Source organism: Eleutherodactylus coqui, chromosome 5, assembly GCF_035609145.1.
Source record: "Eleutherodactylus coqui strain aEleCoq1 chromosome 5, aEleCoq1.hap1, whole genome shotgun sequence".
In the NCBI taxonomy this organism is placed as follows: domain Eukaryota; kingdom Metazoa; phylum Chordata; class Amphibia; order Anura; family Eleutherodactylidae; genus Eleutherodactylus; species Eleutherodactylus coqui.
Window position 1 is genome coordinate 270,670,182 of NC_089841.1, and position 15,971 is coordinate 270,686,152.

Consider the following 15,971-nt stretch of genomic DNA (forward strand, 5'->3'; position numbering starts at 1 on the left):
GTGCACAAACACTTCCCATTGCGGTCTTTTACCTATCTGGCACAAATACACTGACTGACTAGGGCAGAAATGTGGACCGAGGCCAAGGTCCTTGGCGGGGTGAAACTCTCCCATGCTTGGGCACTCTGATTTCTTCCTGTGTAATACCATCTTTGTGCGCTGACTGCACAGGCGAGCCCAAGGAACTCAAAGACTTCCCCTTGCGGTGTTGTGCTATCTGCGTTTGGACACATGGATTTCCCATTGCTATGTAACTCAGGGCAACTTGGGTCACACGAGGTGGAGGCTGAGACAGAGCCTGACCCAGGGCCCGCTCACATACTTTCCACAGAGACTATAGCGGGTCCTGGTCCTGGTTTCTTGGCCTTGTAATGCCAGCTCCTACTCCTGCTTGGGGTCAGGGGATCAGCACTGGGCAGCATGTATTTTCTGTCGTCTTACCACAGTTATCTGAGGCACTGGTTTGGGCCAAACAAAAGGAGCGTCACTGCATTAATGAGACGTTCACTGCTGTACTAGCATCAGAGTCTGCTTTATGCCCACGATTGCTGAGGGTGTGGGCAGAGGCCAAGGTCCTCGGCGGAGTGAAAGGCTGCCATGTTTTGGCACTGTAATTGCTTCATGTTTAACACTTTCCTTGGATTCCTTTGACTTTGACTTCCTTTCCCCTTGCGGTGTTGTGCTATCTGTGTTTGGACACCTGGATTTCCTATTGCTATGTAACTCAGGGCACCTTGGGTCACACAAGGTGGAGGCTGAGACCGAGCCTGACCTAGGGCCACTCACATACTTCCCACACAGACTATAGCGGGTCCTGGTCATGGTTTCTTGGCCTTGTAATGCCACCTCCTCTTCCTGCTTGGGGTCAGGGGATCAGCACTGGGCAACATGTATTTTTTCTCATGTTACCACAGTTATCTAAGACACTGGTTTGGGCCAAACAAAAGGAGCGTTACTGCAATAATGAGACATTCGCTGCTGTACTAGCATCGGAGTCCGCTTTATGCCCACGATTGCTGAGGGTGTGGGCAAAGGCCTATGTCCTGGGGGAAATGCAACTGCTCCAGGTTGGGCCTGTGGAACTTCTTCCTGGTTAATCCAGTCTTTGGAGCGGGGTAAGCAACCATAACTGATTTAATGAGACATTCACAGCTGTACTAGCATCGGTGTCTGCTTTATGCCCATGATTGCTGAGGGTGTGGGCAAAGGCCTATGTCCTGGGGGAAATGCAACTGCTCCAGGTTGGGCCTGTGGAACTTCTTCCTGGTTAATCCAGTCTTTGGAGCGGGGTAAGCAACCATAACTGATTTAATGAGACATTCACAGCTGTACTAGCATCGGTGTCTGCTTTATGCCCATGATTGCTGAGGGTGTGGGCAAAGGCCTATGTCCTGGGGGAAATGCAACTGCTCCAGGTTTGGCCCGTGGAACTTCTTGCTGGTTCATCCAGTCTTTGGAGCGATGAAAGCAACCGCAACTAATTAAATGAGACGTTCACAGCTGTACCAACATCGGAGTCCGCTTTATGCCCATGATTACTGAGGGTGTGTGCAGAGGCTGAGATCCTCGGCAGAGTGAAAGTCTGCCATGTTTAGGCACTATAATTGCTTCATGTTTAATACTTTCCTTGGATTCCTTTGGCTCGCCTCTGCTGTGGGTGCACAAAGACTCCCCATTGCGTTGTTTTACCTGTCTGGCACAAACACACTGAATGACTAGGGCAGAAATGTAGGCCGAGGCCCTTAGCAGAGTGAAACTCTGCCATGTTTGGGCACTCTGATTTCCTGATGTGTAATACCATGCTTGAGTTCCTTGGGCTCGCCTATGCTGTGAGTGCACAAAGACTTCCAATTGTGTTGCTTTACCTGTCTGGCACAAATACACTGACTGACTAGGGTAGAAATGTGGGCCGAGGTCCTTGGCAGGGTGAAACTCTGCCATGTTTGGGCGCTCTGATTTCTTCTTGTGTAATAACATCTTTGTGCGCCGACAGCATAGGGAAGCCCAAGGAACTCAAAGACTTTTACATAGGAGCGACAGTTGTTCAGTGAATGTAGGTGGAGTGCCGCAGATCTCTTCTGGCCGCCGGCCCCCATTCGCTGTGAAGAAGTAGTCATTGAAACCTGAACAATTGCTTGCTTACAGTGAGCAAGAACTAGTTGCTCTTGTGTTTACACAGGATGTCTATTGCTGTAAATCACTCGTTTGTACGATTTTTTCGCCCGAGAGTCGTCCCATGTAAAGCCACCCCAACTGTACAGGTGACATCGCTCTCCTTGTCTTACCGCAGACACTGCCGGGCTCTCTATAGAGGCACACGTGTCAGCAGGTTAGTTCTCACCCTGCGACTAATGGATTATTTGAACCTGCTCAGAATTGCCATATTTTGCCCAAATCTCTTGAGACCTGTGTGCACCATTTGAATATAAAGTTGAACAAGTGGGCAAAATAAGGTGAGCAAAACCATATACCATAAAAGTATATTGGAAACTGAAGCTTGTTTCCACTATAATTGGATTTCACACTCTATTTCGCCCACTTATTCATATGGGACACAGATAGGTCACGAGATTTTGCATTGGGGCCTCTGAACTTTAAAAATTCTGCATAACATGTTCTTCTTGTGATGTGAGGGCATTTAGTTGTATAAGTGCTCAGGACCGCTCCTATGACAGGCGAGCACTACACAGCAGCTATTCTAGTAGCTCTAGCCATACCGGTACATTGCCAGCTGGGCTTCTGTCTTTAAAATACAGTGAGAACTCTTTGAGACAACAACCGAAAATTGCAAAGCGGTCTTTTAGGGTCTTCTGTAAGAATATGTCCACCATGTAGTGGAATTGAAGCACAAGACCGCTGGGGCCAATCACTCATATATGGAGTGGGACCAGAGTGGTGGAGTACACAAGAGGTAAGTGTTAGTTTACTATGTTTTAAAGCTCCAGAAAACTTTTCAAATCTATCTGTAGTGTCCCCGAACAACATCCTGGTCCCCTCCATAATTGTCATACATGTCTGTCTCATGTGGATGCACTGTGTAAAACTGTCATGTCTATTTTCTGTATGTATGTTGCACGGCTGCAGCTTCTAAAGAGTTAACTCCCATAAAATCATCGCCTGTCAGCTCTGCTGCTTAATGTATCTATCCTCCTGTGTCATGTGGTACAAGTGAGGTTATAAAAGTGAGTGTCTGAGAGCGGGAAAGGTGGTTGTGGTTGATGATGATCCATCTGGCCATGCTGTTGGAGGACCCACAGTGATGCAGGGAAGCACCTTTAGCTTCTTTGCATTAAAAATGGAGATGAAGGAGAGGCTCCCCATGGAGGAGCTGAGGATCTTCCCTCTTCCCCGATCTGCTGGAGAAACCACAGGGGCACAGGGAGACACTTCTGGTTTCCTTGTGTCTAATATGGAGGAGAAGGAGAGACATCCCTACCGCATGTGAAATTCATGGGAGAATGAGTGAGTTACCAAATTCCCCAGAGTGAGAGCAACCCCGAAATAATTCTATATAGAGCGGCCAACCATATCAGGTACCTGTTCACATTCCTGTGTGGCCGTCCCCAATAAGGATCACCACACAGAGGTACGTAATTGTGACCCCCACGCAGATAATGTGCGGGGTGCATCTAGGCTAAGCCGTCTCCTTAAGTAATTTCTGCCGCCAGAGTGTATGTGGAGTGATCCCTGTCTTTTACCTCCTCCGGAGTATTCCCAATTTCCAGCACCAGTGACATAGATAACGTGGACTATAGGGCCGTATTGTTTCTGTGCTTCCTCCCAACCTCTGAGCTCCTGCCTGTAACTTCTACAAGTGATTGATGCCTGTAACTACCTGTTATACAAAGTTTAATGCAAGTAAAGTTTTCCCGGGCCTGAACCGTTCCCGAGGACCCGCGGTACGATACACAAGTCTCTGTGTTTTTACTCTGCCACATAGATTAATGGTGTGTTAGAACGGTGGCATCACAACGGGATATTTACGACTACACCCCTCATCCTGAGGACCACTGGCACTATCCTCTGCTGCGGTAACTCCCTATGGGACCAGGAGTTGGTAAGTGCCACCGTAACGGGTCCAAGCACCACACCCTCCCAACCCCAGCCATATGCGTGGGTAGAGAGTCCTTCCCTGCAGTATCTCACTCATTGGTGTTGCAGAAGTTGCAGCGGCCACCCTGTAATGACTCTTCACAGGATTGGGCGTTGCATATCTGTGCCCTGGTACCGCTGCCATGGCCAGAAGCAGATGCACCATTGTTCTTTTGTTAAAGTGGACCTGTTTGCAAGAGCTTCATGTAAAGACTGGCAAGACTGGCACGTTTCACCTGGTACAGGCATATAATAATAATCTTTATTTATATAGCGCCAACTTATTCCGCAGCGCTTATATGTTTTGCTCACTTCGTTTTGAGTGCCACATATCCCATATACGCTGGGAAAGCCCTTGGTGAATATGTCAAATATATCCATAGAGCTCCAGTCAGCAGAAGAAGGCTGAAAGTTTATCCTTCCAGCATCTGCTGGCTGGTTTTTCTACAATGGGAATCAGTTGGCGCCACACGCCTGTGTAGTGTCATACATCAGAGCCCTGAGCATAGGCATGTTCGCCTGTGACTGATTGCTGCATTCTTGCAGAATGAACAGGGCTTTTTTGTTCGCACATCCGTGTGTTTTACTGTACTTTGTGCGCCGGTAAGGCGTGTTCATTTGCGTGTTCATTTGCGCCCAGCAAACAAAGACACACTGACTGACATGGCTAATTAGTCTTCATGAGTTCCAGATGTGTTTTTTTTTCCTGCGCATTCACACATCTTTGCGTATTGTATATACATTTGCGCATCCCCTATAGGCTTCTATGGATACCTTTGGTGAACAAGTAGAGCATGCTGATTTTCTTTTTGCGTCTTAAATCGACGCGCCAAACTCTGATGTTAATGGGTTTGGTCTAATCTCCATATTTTTTGCGCACATTTCGTACGTGCAAAAAAAAATAAATAGAACATGCTCTATTGTTTTGCATATTTGTGCACCAACGGTCCACATAGAAGTCAATGGGGGTGCGCAAATGCGCAAGCAATACATGAGTAGATGCATGAAACACTGCATGATTGTGCAGGAAAAAGAACACATCTGGAACTCATTAGACTAATTAGCCATTTCAATGGATGCGCGTTTGTCTGCCGCGTGCAAATGAACATAAGTTGCGGGCGCAAAAAGTACAGTAAAATATGCTGATGTGCGCACAAAAGAGCCTCCTTCATTCTGCTAATACGCATACGCCCGTGTGAGGCTGGCCTAACACTTTCCCTCCATCGTATGCGTTAACTGTTGTACTACACCTCGAAAGTGCGTGGTTTACATTGTTCCTAAGTGCACACTCCCAGACTTTGGTGTGAGAACATATGTTTTGTATCACTGATCTATAACCATCCGTAATTTGACCTGTTTTAATCTATATTAATAAAAAATATATTTTAATCGTTTCTGCTTTTTACAGCCAAAAAAATTAAAGATAGAATGCTGGCAGCTTGCAGCCACCACTAGGGGGAGCTAAGGAGCGTACGTCATACAGTTATACATTGAACGCAGTCTGCAGTAACCTCCTAAGCTCTGGAGGTGGAGCCGTAGGATTATAGGTTGCGATTGATGGATTTGTTTCTTTTTTCAACGTTATCAACTATATAATAAGTTATGTTGGAACCAACGATGAATAACACTTTCTTGGAAACTCTGCAGTGCTGAATGCTGCTTGTTGTATAATGACCTGCAAGAAAATCTAAAACACACAACACTTCATAAATCTAATTTTTATACACTATTGAATATTTTTATTTTACTGTGAAAGTAAGGCCTGTATGATGAGTAATGTGAACATGCAGGAAAGAAGGACCCCTAGAGGCAGAAATGTGCAACTATTAGAGATCTGGGGTTTCATATTGGGAGATGGTCTGTTTGATCCATTCCAAGTATTGGCCAACTCTTGCATAGACACCAGGAGGGTGATCATATCCGAATGACACGATGCCTTCTAAAGCCCCGTCACAAACGAGGGGTCCACCTGAGTCTCCCTATAAACACAAGAGGAAGAAATTAGGGAAACACATTATGAATCAGTCCGTGAGTCTAAAAATATATTCGTTTGTGGAGAAGAAACCCAAATATCTCTAGATCATTCCAGCAATCATCATCTTACTGGTCGCTTTTTCTCCCAGTAAAACTGAATAGACCCCATTATGTCAAAGAGGTCCGTTTGGCCGAAAGACAGACCCATTCGACCAGGGGATTCCTCATTCCTGCTCTCCAATTGGAATCCAATACAGGGTCCTAACTAGAGATGAGCGAGCGTACTCGCTAAGGCAAATTACTAGAGCGAGTATTGCCTTTTGCGAGTACCTGCCTGCTCGTCTCAAAAGATTCGGGTGCCAGCGGGGGAGAGCGGGGAGGAATGGAAGGAGATCTCTCTCTTCCCCCTGCTTTTCCCGCAACTCACTACTCACCCCTACCAGCACCCGAATCTTTTGAGACGAGCGGGCAGGTACTCGCAAAAGGCAATACTCGCTCTAGTAATTTGCCTTAGTGAGTACGCACACTCATCTCTAGTCCTTACTAGTATAGGCACACAACAGGCAGAAACTTTTCAGTTTTCTGCCAAGATCAGGATCAGATGCCATCAGGACAAAGCAGAGCAACGCCCCCAGTGGCTCGGCCAGGAAAGAATCAGCCTACTTGGTTATGATGGGATTTTTCCCTGTTCCTGGCAGAAAATATGCATGGAGCTGCATTACCAGTGTCTGAAACATGGAGCTGTATTACCAGAGTCTGAAACATGGAGCTGTATTACCAGAGTCTGAAACATGGAGCTGTATTACCAGAGTCTGAAACATGGAGCTGCATTACAAGAGTCTGAAACATGGAGCTGCATTACCAGAGTCTGAAACATGGAGCTGCATTACCAGAGTCTGAAACATGGAGCTGCATTACTAGTGTTTGAAACATGGAGCTGCATTACAAGAGTCTGACACATGGAGCTGCATTACCAGAGTCTGACACATGGAGCTGCATTACCAGAGTCTGACACATGGAGCTGCATTACCATTGACTGAAACATGGAGCTGCATTACTAGTGTCTGAAACATGGAGCTGCATTACAAGAGTCTGACACATGGAGCTGCATTACCAGAGTCTGACACATGGAGCTGCATTACCAGAGTCTGACACATGGAGCTGCATTACCATTGACTGAAACATGGAGCTGCATTACCAGTGACTGAAACATGGAGCTGCATTACCAGTGACTGAAACATGGAGCTGCATTACCAGTGACTGAAACATGGAGATGCATTACTAGTGTCTGAAACATGGAGCTGCATTACAAGAGTCTGACACATGGAGCTGCATTACCATTGACTGAAACATGGAGCTGCATTACCAGTGACTGAAACATGGAGCTGCATTACCAGTGACTGAAACATGGAGATGCATTACTAGTGTCTGAAGCATGGAGCTGCATTACCAGTGACTGAAACATGGAGATGCATTACTAGTGTCTGAAACATGGAGCTACATTACCAGAGTCTGAAACATGGAGCTGCATTACTAGTGTCTGAAACATGGAGCTGCATTACCAGTGACTGAAACATGGAGCTGCATTACCAGTGACTGAAACATGGAGCTGCATTACCAGTGACTGAAACATGGAGCTGCATTACTAGTGTCTGAAACATGAAGCTGTATTACAAGAGTCTGAATCATGGAGCTGCATTACTAGTGTCTAAAACATGGAGCTGCATTACTAGTGTCTGAAACATGAAGCTGCATTACCAGAGTCTGAAACATGGAGCTACATTACTAGTGTCTGAAACATGGAGCTACATTACTAGTGTCTGAAACATGGAGCTGCATTACTAGTGTCTGAAACATGGAGCTGCATTACTTGTGTCTGAAACATGGAGCTGCATTACAAGAGTCTGAAACATGGAGCTGCATTACAAGAGTCTGAAACATGGAGCTGCATTACTAGTGTCTGAAACATGGAGCTACTTTACTAGTGTCTGAAACATGGAGCTGCATTACTAGTGTCTGAATCATGGAGCTATAATACCAGAGTCTGAAACATGGAGCTGCATTACCAGAGTCTGAAACATGGAGCTACATTACAAGAGTCTGAAACATGGAGCTACATTACCAGAGTCTGAAACATGGAGCTGCATTACTAGTGTCTGAAACATGGAGCTGCATTACTAGTGTCTGAAACATGGAGCTGCATTACTAGTGTCTGAAACATGGAGCTGTATTACAAGAGTCTGAATCATGGAGCTGCATTACTAGTGTCTAAAACATGGAGCTGCATTACTAGTGTCTGAAACATGAAGCTGCATTACCAGAGTCTGAAACATGGAGCTACATTACAAGAGTCTGAAACATGGAGCTACATTACCAGAGTCTGAAACATGGAGCTGCATTACCAGAGTCTGAAACATGGAGCTGCATTACTAGTGTCTGAAACATGGAGCTGCATTACTAGTGTCTGAAACATGGAGCTGCATTACCAGAGTCTGAAACATGGAGCTGCATTACTAGTGTCTGAAACATGGAGCTACATTACTAGTGTCTGAAACATGGAGCTGCATTACTAGTGTCTGAATCATGGAGCTGTATTACCAGTGTCTGACACATGGAGCTGCATTACTAGTGTCTGAAGCATGGAGCTGCATTACTAGTGTCTGAAGCATGGAGCTGCATTACAAGAGTCTGAAACATGGAGCTGCATTACCAGAGTCTGAAACATGGAGCTGCATTACTAGTATCTGAATCATGGAGCTGTATTACCAGAGTCTGAAACATGGAGCTACATTACTAGTGTCTGAACATGGAGCTGCATTAGTAGTGTCTGAAACATGGAGCTGCATTACTAGTGTCTGAAACATGAAGCTGCATTACCAGAGTCTGAAACATGGAGCTACATTACAAGAGTCTGAAACATGGAGCTACATTACCAGAGTCTGAAACATGGAGCTGCATTACTAGAGTCTGAAACATGGAGCTGCATTACTAGTGTCTGAAACATGGAGCTGCATTACTAGTGTCTGAAACATGGAGCTGCATTACTAGTGTCTGAAACATGGAGCTGTATTACAAGAGTCTGAATCATGGAGCTGCATTACTAGTGTCTAAAACATGGAGCTGCATTACTAGTGTCTGAAACATGAAGCTGCATTACCAGAGTCTGAAACATGGAGCTACATTACAAGAGTCTGAAACATGGAGCTGCATTACCAGAGTCTGAAACATGGAGCTGCATTACTAGTGTCTGAAACATGGAGCTACATTACTAGTGTCTGAAACATGGAGCTGCATTACTAGTGTCTGAATCATGGAGCTGTAATACCAGAGTCTGAAACAAGGAGCTGCATTACTAGTGTCTGACACATGGAGCTGCATTACTAGTGTCTGAAGCATGGAGCTGCATTACTAGTGTCTGAAGCATGGAGCTGCATTACAAGAGTCTGAAACAAGGAGCTGCATTACTAGTGTCTGAAACATGGAGCTGCATTACTAGTGTCTGAAGCATGGAGCTGCATTACTAGTGTCTGAAGCATGGAGCTGCATTACTAGTGTCTGAAGCATGGAGCTGCATTACTAGTGTCTGAAGCATGGAGCTACATTACTAGTGTCTGAAGCATGGAGCTGCATTACTAGTGTCTGAAGCATGGAGCTGCATTACTAGTGTCTGAAGCATGGAGCTGCATTACTAGTGTCTGAAGCATGGAGCTGCATTACTAGTGTCTGAAGCATGGAGCTACATTACTAGTGTCTGACACATGGAGCTGCATTACCAGAGTCTGAAACATGGAGCTGCATTACTAACATTAGTTAGCCAGCAGTTTGCACAGCACTTTACCTGACTGGAGTCGGTGATTCTGCTGTGGCTCCCAGCACAGATCATCCCTTCGGTCAATCCAGGATAGTACCGACGACACAACCTGCGGCTCACAATAGTAACATTGGTCTCAAATAATTTATCAGTGTAATGCGTCTGATCAATTTTCCCCCAGCCTGCGACACTGCACGGCGTATCTTTCGGAAGGTCCATGGTGCTGGAAGGAAGTGGAATTGTCTGTACATATTCGTTTATCTCAGCCTGCGATGAAAGCTGTAGGAGCAGAAATGTAAGGTTACTAATACAAAATGGTCCTGGCTTATAAGGTTATAGCGACAGATCAGGGTGTATTCACACGGGCGAGCGCGATATCCATCCAAGAAACTCCGAGTGATATCGATCTCTAAAACCTCCGATTCTGGGTGCGAGCGCGATGTATTGTTGCATCTCTGTACTTGTGTTTTTCTCACCTGTGAAATTATTTCAAAAGCTTCCAATAGTTTCAGTGGTAAAAATTGCATTGTACTCGCATGTAAATCTCACGGCATGCGAGTGGGATTAGATTATTTTACAGATCATACAGGAAATAATGGGTCAGTTCTTGCAAGGAATCACCCAAAAATAGGACATGCAGTGATTGTTCAATCTCTCAGCATCGCTGCAAGAGAAAAGTAAGCCAACGTTTCCACCGCGCTCACCTACCACATTATATGAAAACAGATGGAACATTTTATAACATTATGGAGAAAAGATAAGTGTTCTTAGCATATAATGTAGTGACACAAAGTGCCTCCAAGTACAGCGACAGCCAGATGGTGCGGAGAAGTGATGATGATTGTACATCTCACCTTTAACAACAGGACATCATTGAACGGCATGGCTGCTTCCTCATCGTATTCTGGGTGCATGTGATAGCTCTCAACCCCCAGAATCTGCTGCGTTGTCTCTGGCTGAGAGACATCATGAGCGCCAAGAATGACAACGATGTCCCTGCAAAGACACCATCATCAGTAATTATGACAATACCAAAATTCTATTTTTTTTAGCTTTTTCCACTTTTGTACAAAAAAAGCACCCTTTTTTTTTACATTTTTCTATTCCTTTACATTGTTAAATTCTAAGTCCCATATCTTTTTTATTTTCCATGGATGGAGCTCTGTGAGGTCTTGTTTTGTGTGATGAGCTGTAGTTTTTAGTGGTACCATTTTGGGATTCATGTGATTACTTTTATTGCATTTTTTGGCTTATTCCAAGGAGTGTATATCGGCTGCCATTTTCTTGGCTGTCTTCCCCTTCCCTCCACCTCACCGGTTCTCTGCCTCTCCTCCCCTCCGGCTGTTTATAATGGAAGGGAACGGTGGCGGAGCTAAGCTCCTGCCCCCTCGCTGCAGCCAGCAATGGAAGGGGGCAGGAGCTCCACCTCTGCACCACCCCCTGGAAGGGAAAGGCAGAGAGCCAGTAAGGGGGAGTGAAGGGGGAAGACAGCTCAGATGGTAGCGTATATACCAGCCAGCCGTGAAAACGGCGGACGGTATACACTCCTGTGGGAGGAAAAATGAACAAAATAAGCATTTTGCCTCCTTTTTTTAGTTTTTTTAAAGGTCTTTTTGCTGTGCAGAATGTATGGTGTGTTCAGTTTTTTTGTACAGGTCGTTACGGGTACGATGATCCCAAATATGTGGGTTTAAAAAAATAATAATTTTGTTTATACAAATGGGAAAGTGTGCAAAATGTTTTTGTTGTTTGTTACATTTTTTTAAACTATATACATTTTTAAAATATTTTTTATATCCCTGTAGGGGACTTTAAAGCTATGATCGCTTCACATAACGGGCAGTTCTCATCGATCCCCGTGGCTGCAGCGGGAGGCCGGCTATCAGTCACAACCGACTCCTGCTGCAGAATGACACAGGCCCACTTCTGAGCTCGCGCCATCCACAGGACATACGTTTACATCCTGTCGCATTAAGTTCCCCCCAGGCTGGATGTAAACTTATGTCCTGTGGCATTAAGTGGTTAATAACAAATGTATTCCTTCACCCACATAGCCACAAGAAGCCTTGTTTTTTGTGGGACCAGTTGTATCTTCTATTGGTGCCACTTTGGGAACATATAAGGCATTGTTTAACGTTTATTACTGTTTTTCTGGAGAGGATGGAAGGTAAACAGACAATACGCCATTGTTTTTTAGGTTTTTTTTTTATGGGCTTCACCGTACGGTAAAAACAAAATGTTACTTTTAGTCTGCAGGTCAATATAAGTTCTGTTAGTATTCATTGTATTTGCATCGCCACCTTCCACGACCCATAAGATTTACATTTTTTTCGCCCAATGAGCCATGGGAAGCCTTGTATTTTGCAAGACAAGCTGTAGCTTCCTTCCGTACTACTTTGGGATATATGTGATACATGGGACTTTTTGATAACTTTTTATTGTGTTTTTTAGGAGGTGAGTGAATGAAAAAAATACATTTTCACATTGTCTTTTTAATTTACCGTGTGGGAGAATGAAACTATAGTATCAGCTGTATCCCACTGGGAATTCCTGATAAGGCTGATCGTCCTCTTTCAGCCACTTAATAAAAACTGCACAACGTCAGTTATCGCTCAAAAGATGGCTTTGGGCAATTTTTAAATGCAAATCGTGTCTAATTCAGCCTTTAGGTTAGGAAATATGCTGGGCCTCCTGAAAAAGACGTGCTTTTAAGGCACACTTTATATATGTAACTGTTGGGGATTAACCTGATTGTCCCGGGTAGCGCAATCCAGAGAATTGGAGCAGCTAGGGAAAAGTCTTGGAGAGAAGGGTTTAAGTTCAAGGTTCCTTTTAACTATATTTGATTGCACACTGCATACATTCAATACAAGTGGCATATCTTACACTGCAAGTAGTGAACTTAGTGAAATTTACTTATTTTGTAGTCATTATCACTTTACTTATTTTGGAAGAACTGTGTTTCTTACAGGGGTTTTCCCATTATTTAAAATTGCTTCACAGCCACTGTGTCCTACCTGGTTGCAGCTGACCAGAACATGTGACTGCTGTAGCCAATCACTGGCCACAGCAGTGACTTTCTGTAGCCAGTGATTTGCTGCAGCATCACATGTCCTGGTCAGCAGCAATCAGGAAGGACAGAGCTGGTGTAAATCATTTTTAAGTCATGGGAAAACTTCTTTAAGCAAGTTGTCACATCAAGACCAGCCCTCTTCATACGTCTAATCAGGGTATATATATATATATATATATATATATATATATCTATATCACTAGAGTTTCACCATGGTGGCTGCTGCAGTGGAAATGTATGGCTGGCCCTTACTCCCCCTAGTAATTACGGGTTTCTGAACCCAGACCTGGAGAAACACTCTGATCACTGGTCGAAGTTTGTCAAGTTTGAAAAGGAGTTGTCTTTCTGAAACAACTCCCTGTAGAGACTTTCTAATTAAGGGGAATATATTACCTATTATTCTTTTACTAATATTCTAAACTACAATATTCAGAAACTTTATTTTTTTCCAACTAATCCTTATTCTGTTTCTGTATGTGATCATTGGGCGGCCGTCCTGCCTGAGCTGCTGTTCTGTTCCGTGAACAGAGATTTGCTGTACAACAGCCACATGGACGTAGGAAACTGATACCTAGAGATGACTGTTGTGGCCATGCTCTGTGATCAGGCAGATGCTTAGTTAGAACACATATAAGTAAACTTGGATTAACTTACCCATTGCAATGGGCAGCAGATAAGACCCAGCCTGGAGAAATCAGAGAACCACCACAATAACCATAACCAATTTTTAAATACGCTATATAAGGTCTTGAATGTGGTTTGGCTTCATTCCCTCCAACGATCTGATGGTGGAAGTTTTCTGCAATATACATCAAATTTAGTACAATTTAGTATTCAGTAAAGGAAATACATCAACATCTTCCAATATTTTATCTATATTGAATTAGGATCACTAGTCATGATCGGCTAGTGTGCCAAAAATTGCAGAATTTTATGGGATCAGCCCAAGACAACAGTGCTAGCCTCTGAGCCACCAAACTTCCTCCTCCTTCCTTCTCCAAAGTGAAGGAGATCTTCTCATCTTCCTCCTTTGCCTTCACTTCCGTTTTGTTTGCTTTCTTCTTATTCTTCTCCTTTTTTGGAGGAGGGGAGAAGTAAGAAGAAGTAAGAGAAAGGAGGAGCTGAAGGAAGAACAAGCATGGTGGCTCAGTTTAGCCCTGTTGCCTTGCAGTGCTGGAGTTCTAGGTTGAAATGTGATCAAGGACAACATTTGTATGGAGTTTTTCAAAGTCCATGCTGATGTTGTCTATGATGAGATTTGAATCTAGGACCCCAGCAAGGCAACAGTTCTAGCTACTGAGCTACGCTCATTGAAGAGCCCCAAAACCACTGTTCAGTATACATTATGGAAAACCTATTTTCAAGTGATGTTTGCCAAAAATCAGTTTGGGCTAATCCCATCCGATTCTGTGAAAATCAGCCTGATTTGACCCACCAGCCAATCACAATGAGCAACTCTACTTATAAGTCTTGAGTGGTTATGGACAAATATTGAATAGCCCTGAGGGTCTACAGTGGTACATTGTAATATTCCTAGTGGTTTGGGATGGTGTATTCAATGGGGTTATCCCAAAATATCAAGTTAATTATCAGTGGGGGTTTCACCGCAGACACCACACTCATCCCATCATCGGGGGTCCCATGTCTCTCCTCATCACTGTGGGTTAGCTGCATCCCCCACAGTGAGGATGAGCTTGAATGAAGAGGCTGTCACGCATACGTGGTGCCACTCCATTCACTTGCAATGGGACTGCTGGAGATAGCCAAGTACACAAGATCATCAATTTCTGTAAGCCCCTTTAATGAAAGGAGCAGCGGCTGTGCTTGTGAAGAGAAGAAGGGGCTACGGGACCCCGTTCTCAAAATCATAAAGATAACCAATCATAAAGATATCCCCTATTCTGTGGATAGACAATAACTTTAGATTTTGATATGACCCTTTGAATTACGTGTCATATAAAAAGATACAAACTTCTGTGTGGGGTCAAAGCTGTTTTACCGCTTCAGAGCTCCAAATATCCTATATCTTTTCACACCGCCAGCAGAGCACTAGGTGAAGCCCCCTGAGTAGGGATTCATGGAGCTTAATAAATCCATTTCACCCGCTTCTCTGTTTGTCCTAGTTTAAAATAATAATTCATAAAGTTTTACTTTTTTAGGTAAAAAACCGCCTTATAGACAACCGACATGTAAATAAAGAATTCTCACCATCCAGTTGTGGTTCCTGATATCAGCATTCAAGAAACAAGCGATCACAGTATACAGAACATTAGAAAGCTGGAGCACAAGATACAGTCTGATGTAAGAAGTTATTATTTATAGGTTATAGAACCCCTTCATGTTCCCCGTAATAAACATCGATGTTACAAGTTGTATACACATAATATGGAAGACAATGGGGCAGATTTACTACCCAAAAGACAATAGTTTTGGGTGTAAATTACTGTCTTACATGATTTCTGCCACATTTACATTTTTTTTGACTTGCCCAAAAAGAGGTATGGCCAAAAATGGCACCTAAACTTTGGCATAATTTTTGGCGTAAACTAAGACAACAAATAGGTGATGTAAATTTAGACTAGTCAGTCTTAAAATTTGACAGATTTACCTTTCAGCTGTGATGTTTCTGGCACGTCTTGTCTTAGTTAGAACTAACTTTTAGACAGTATTAGTAAATGTGGCCCAATGTGATTACTCCGTTACACATTACAACAAAACACGCTCTGCTCTAGCTGGAAATACTGACCTGCAGACGGGGTTGATATGAAGAAGGCAGAAGATATACAGACCACAAGGATAAGCTGAACGTGTTCCATCTCACGCTGCTTCCAAGTCTCTACAAACTCTCTGCTTCTAGTCCCCTTTATGAACTTCTTACCACTGATAATATCTGCAGTCACACCCCGGACCCACAGCATAGGCGACTGCTAGTAAGTCATGGAAATCAACTGGTTTCTTAAAAATTAATGATAATTCAGAATATTGGAGTAGTAATGAAACCTGAAAACTATGGTACTTCTT

The 15,971-nt window shown here is 43.9% G+C and overlaps 1 protein-coding gene across 1 annotated transcript; it reads right to left on the bottom strand.

Moving 5' to 3' along the window:
• Positions 1–5,805: 5,805 nt before the first annotated feature.
• On the bottom strand, positions 5,806–15,782 carry LOC136627131 (trypsin-3-like). The gene is made up of 5 exons (XM_066602065.1): positions 15,697–15,782; positions 13,605–13,749; positions 10,732–10,873; positions 9,905–10,156; positions 5,806–6,071 (listed from the first exon to the last, which is right to left on the bottom strand). The coding sequence occupies exons 1-5, from the start codon at positions 15,764–15,766 to the stop codon at positions 5,919–5,921; spliced, it is 762 nt and encodes a 253-aa protein (XP_066458162.1). The 5' UTR covers positions 15,767–15,782; the 3' UTR covers positions 5,806–5,918.
• Positions 15,783–15,971: the final 189 nt, after the last annotated feature.

What these genes read in the sequence shown, in the direction of transcription:
- LOC136627131 (XM_066602065.1), bottom strand. Translation starts at nt 15,766, where the DNA reads ATGGAACACGTTCAGCTTATCCTTGTGGTCTGTATATCTTCTGCCTTC. An exon ending in CATATCAACCCCGTCTGCAG is followed by an intron (nt 13,750 to 15,696) that starts GTCAGTATTTCC and finishes TGTATATTGCAG; the next exon opens with AAAACTTCCACCATCAGATC. An exon ending in ATGATGTCCTGTTGTTAAAG is followed by an intron (nt 10,157 to 10,731) that starts GTGAGATGTACA and finishes CTGCTCCTACAG; the next exon opens with CTTTCATCGCAGGCTGAGAT.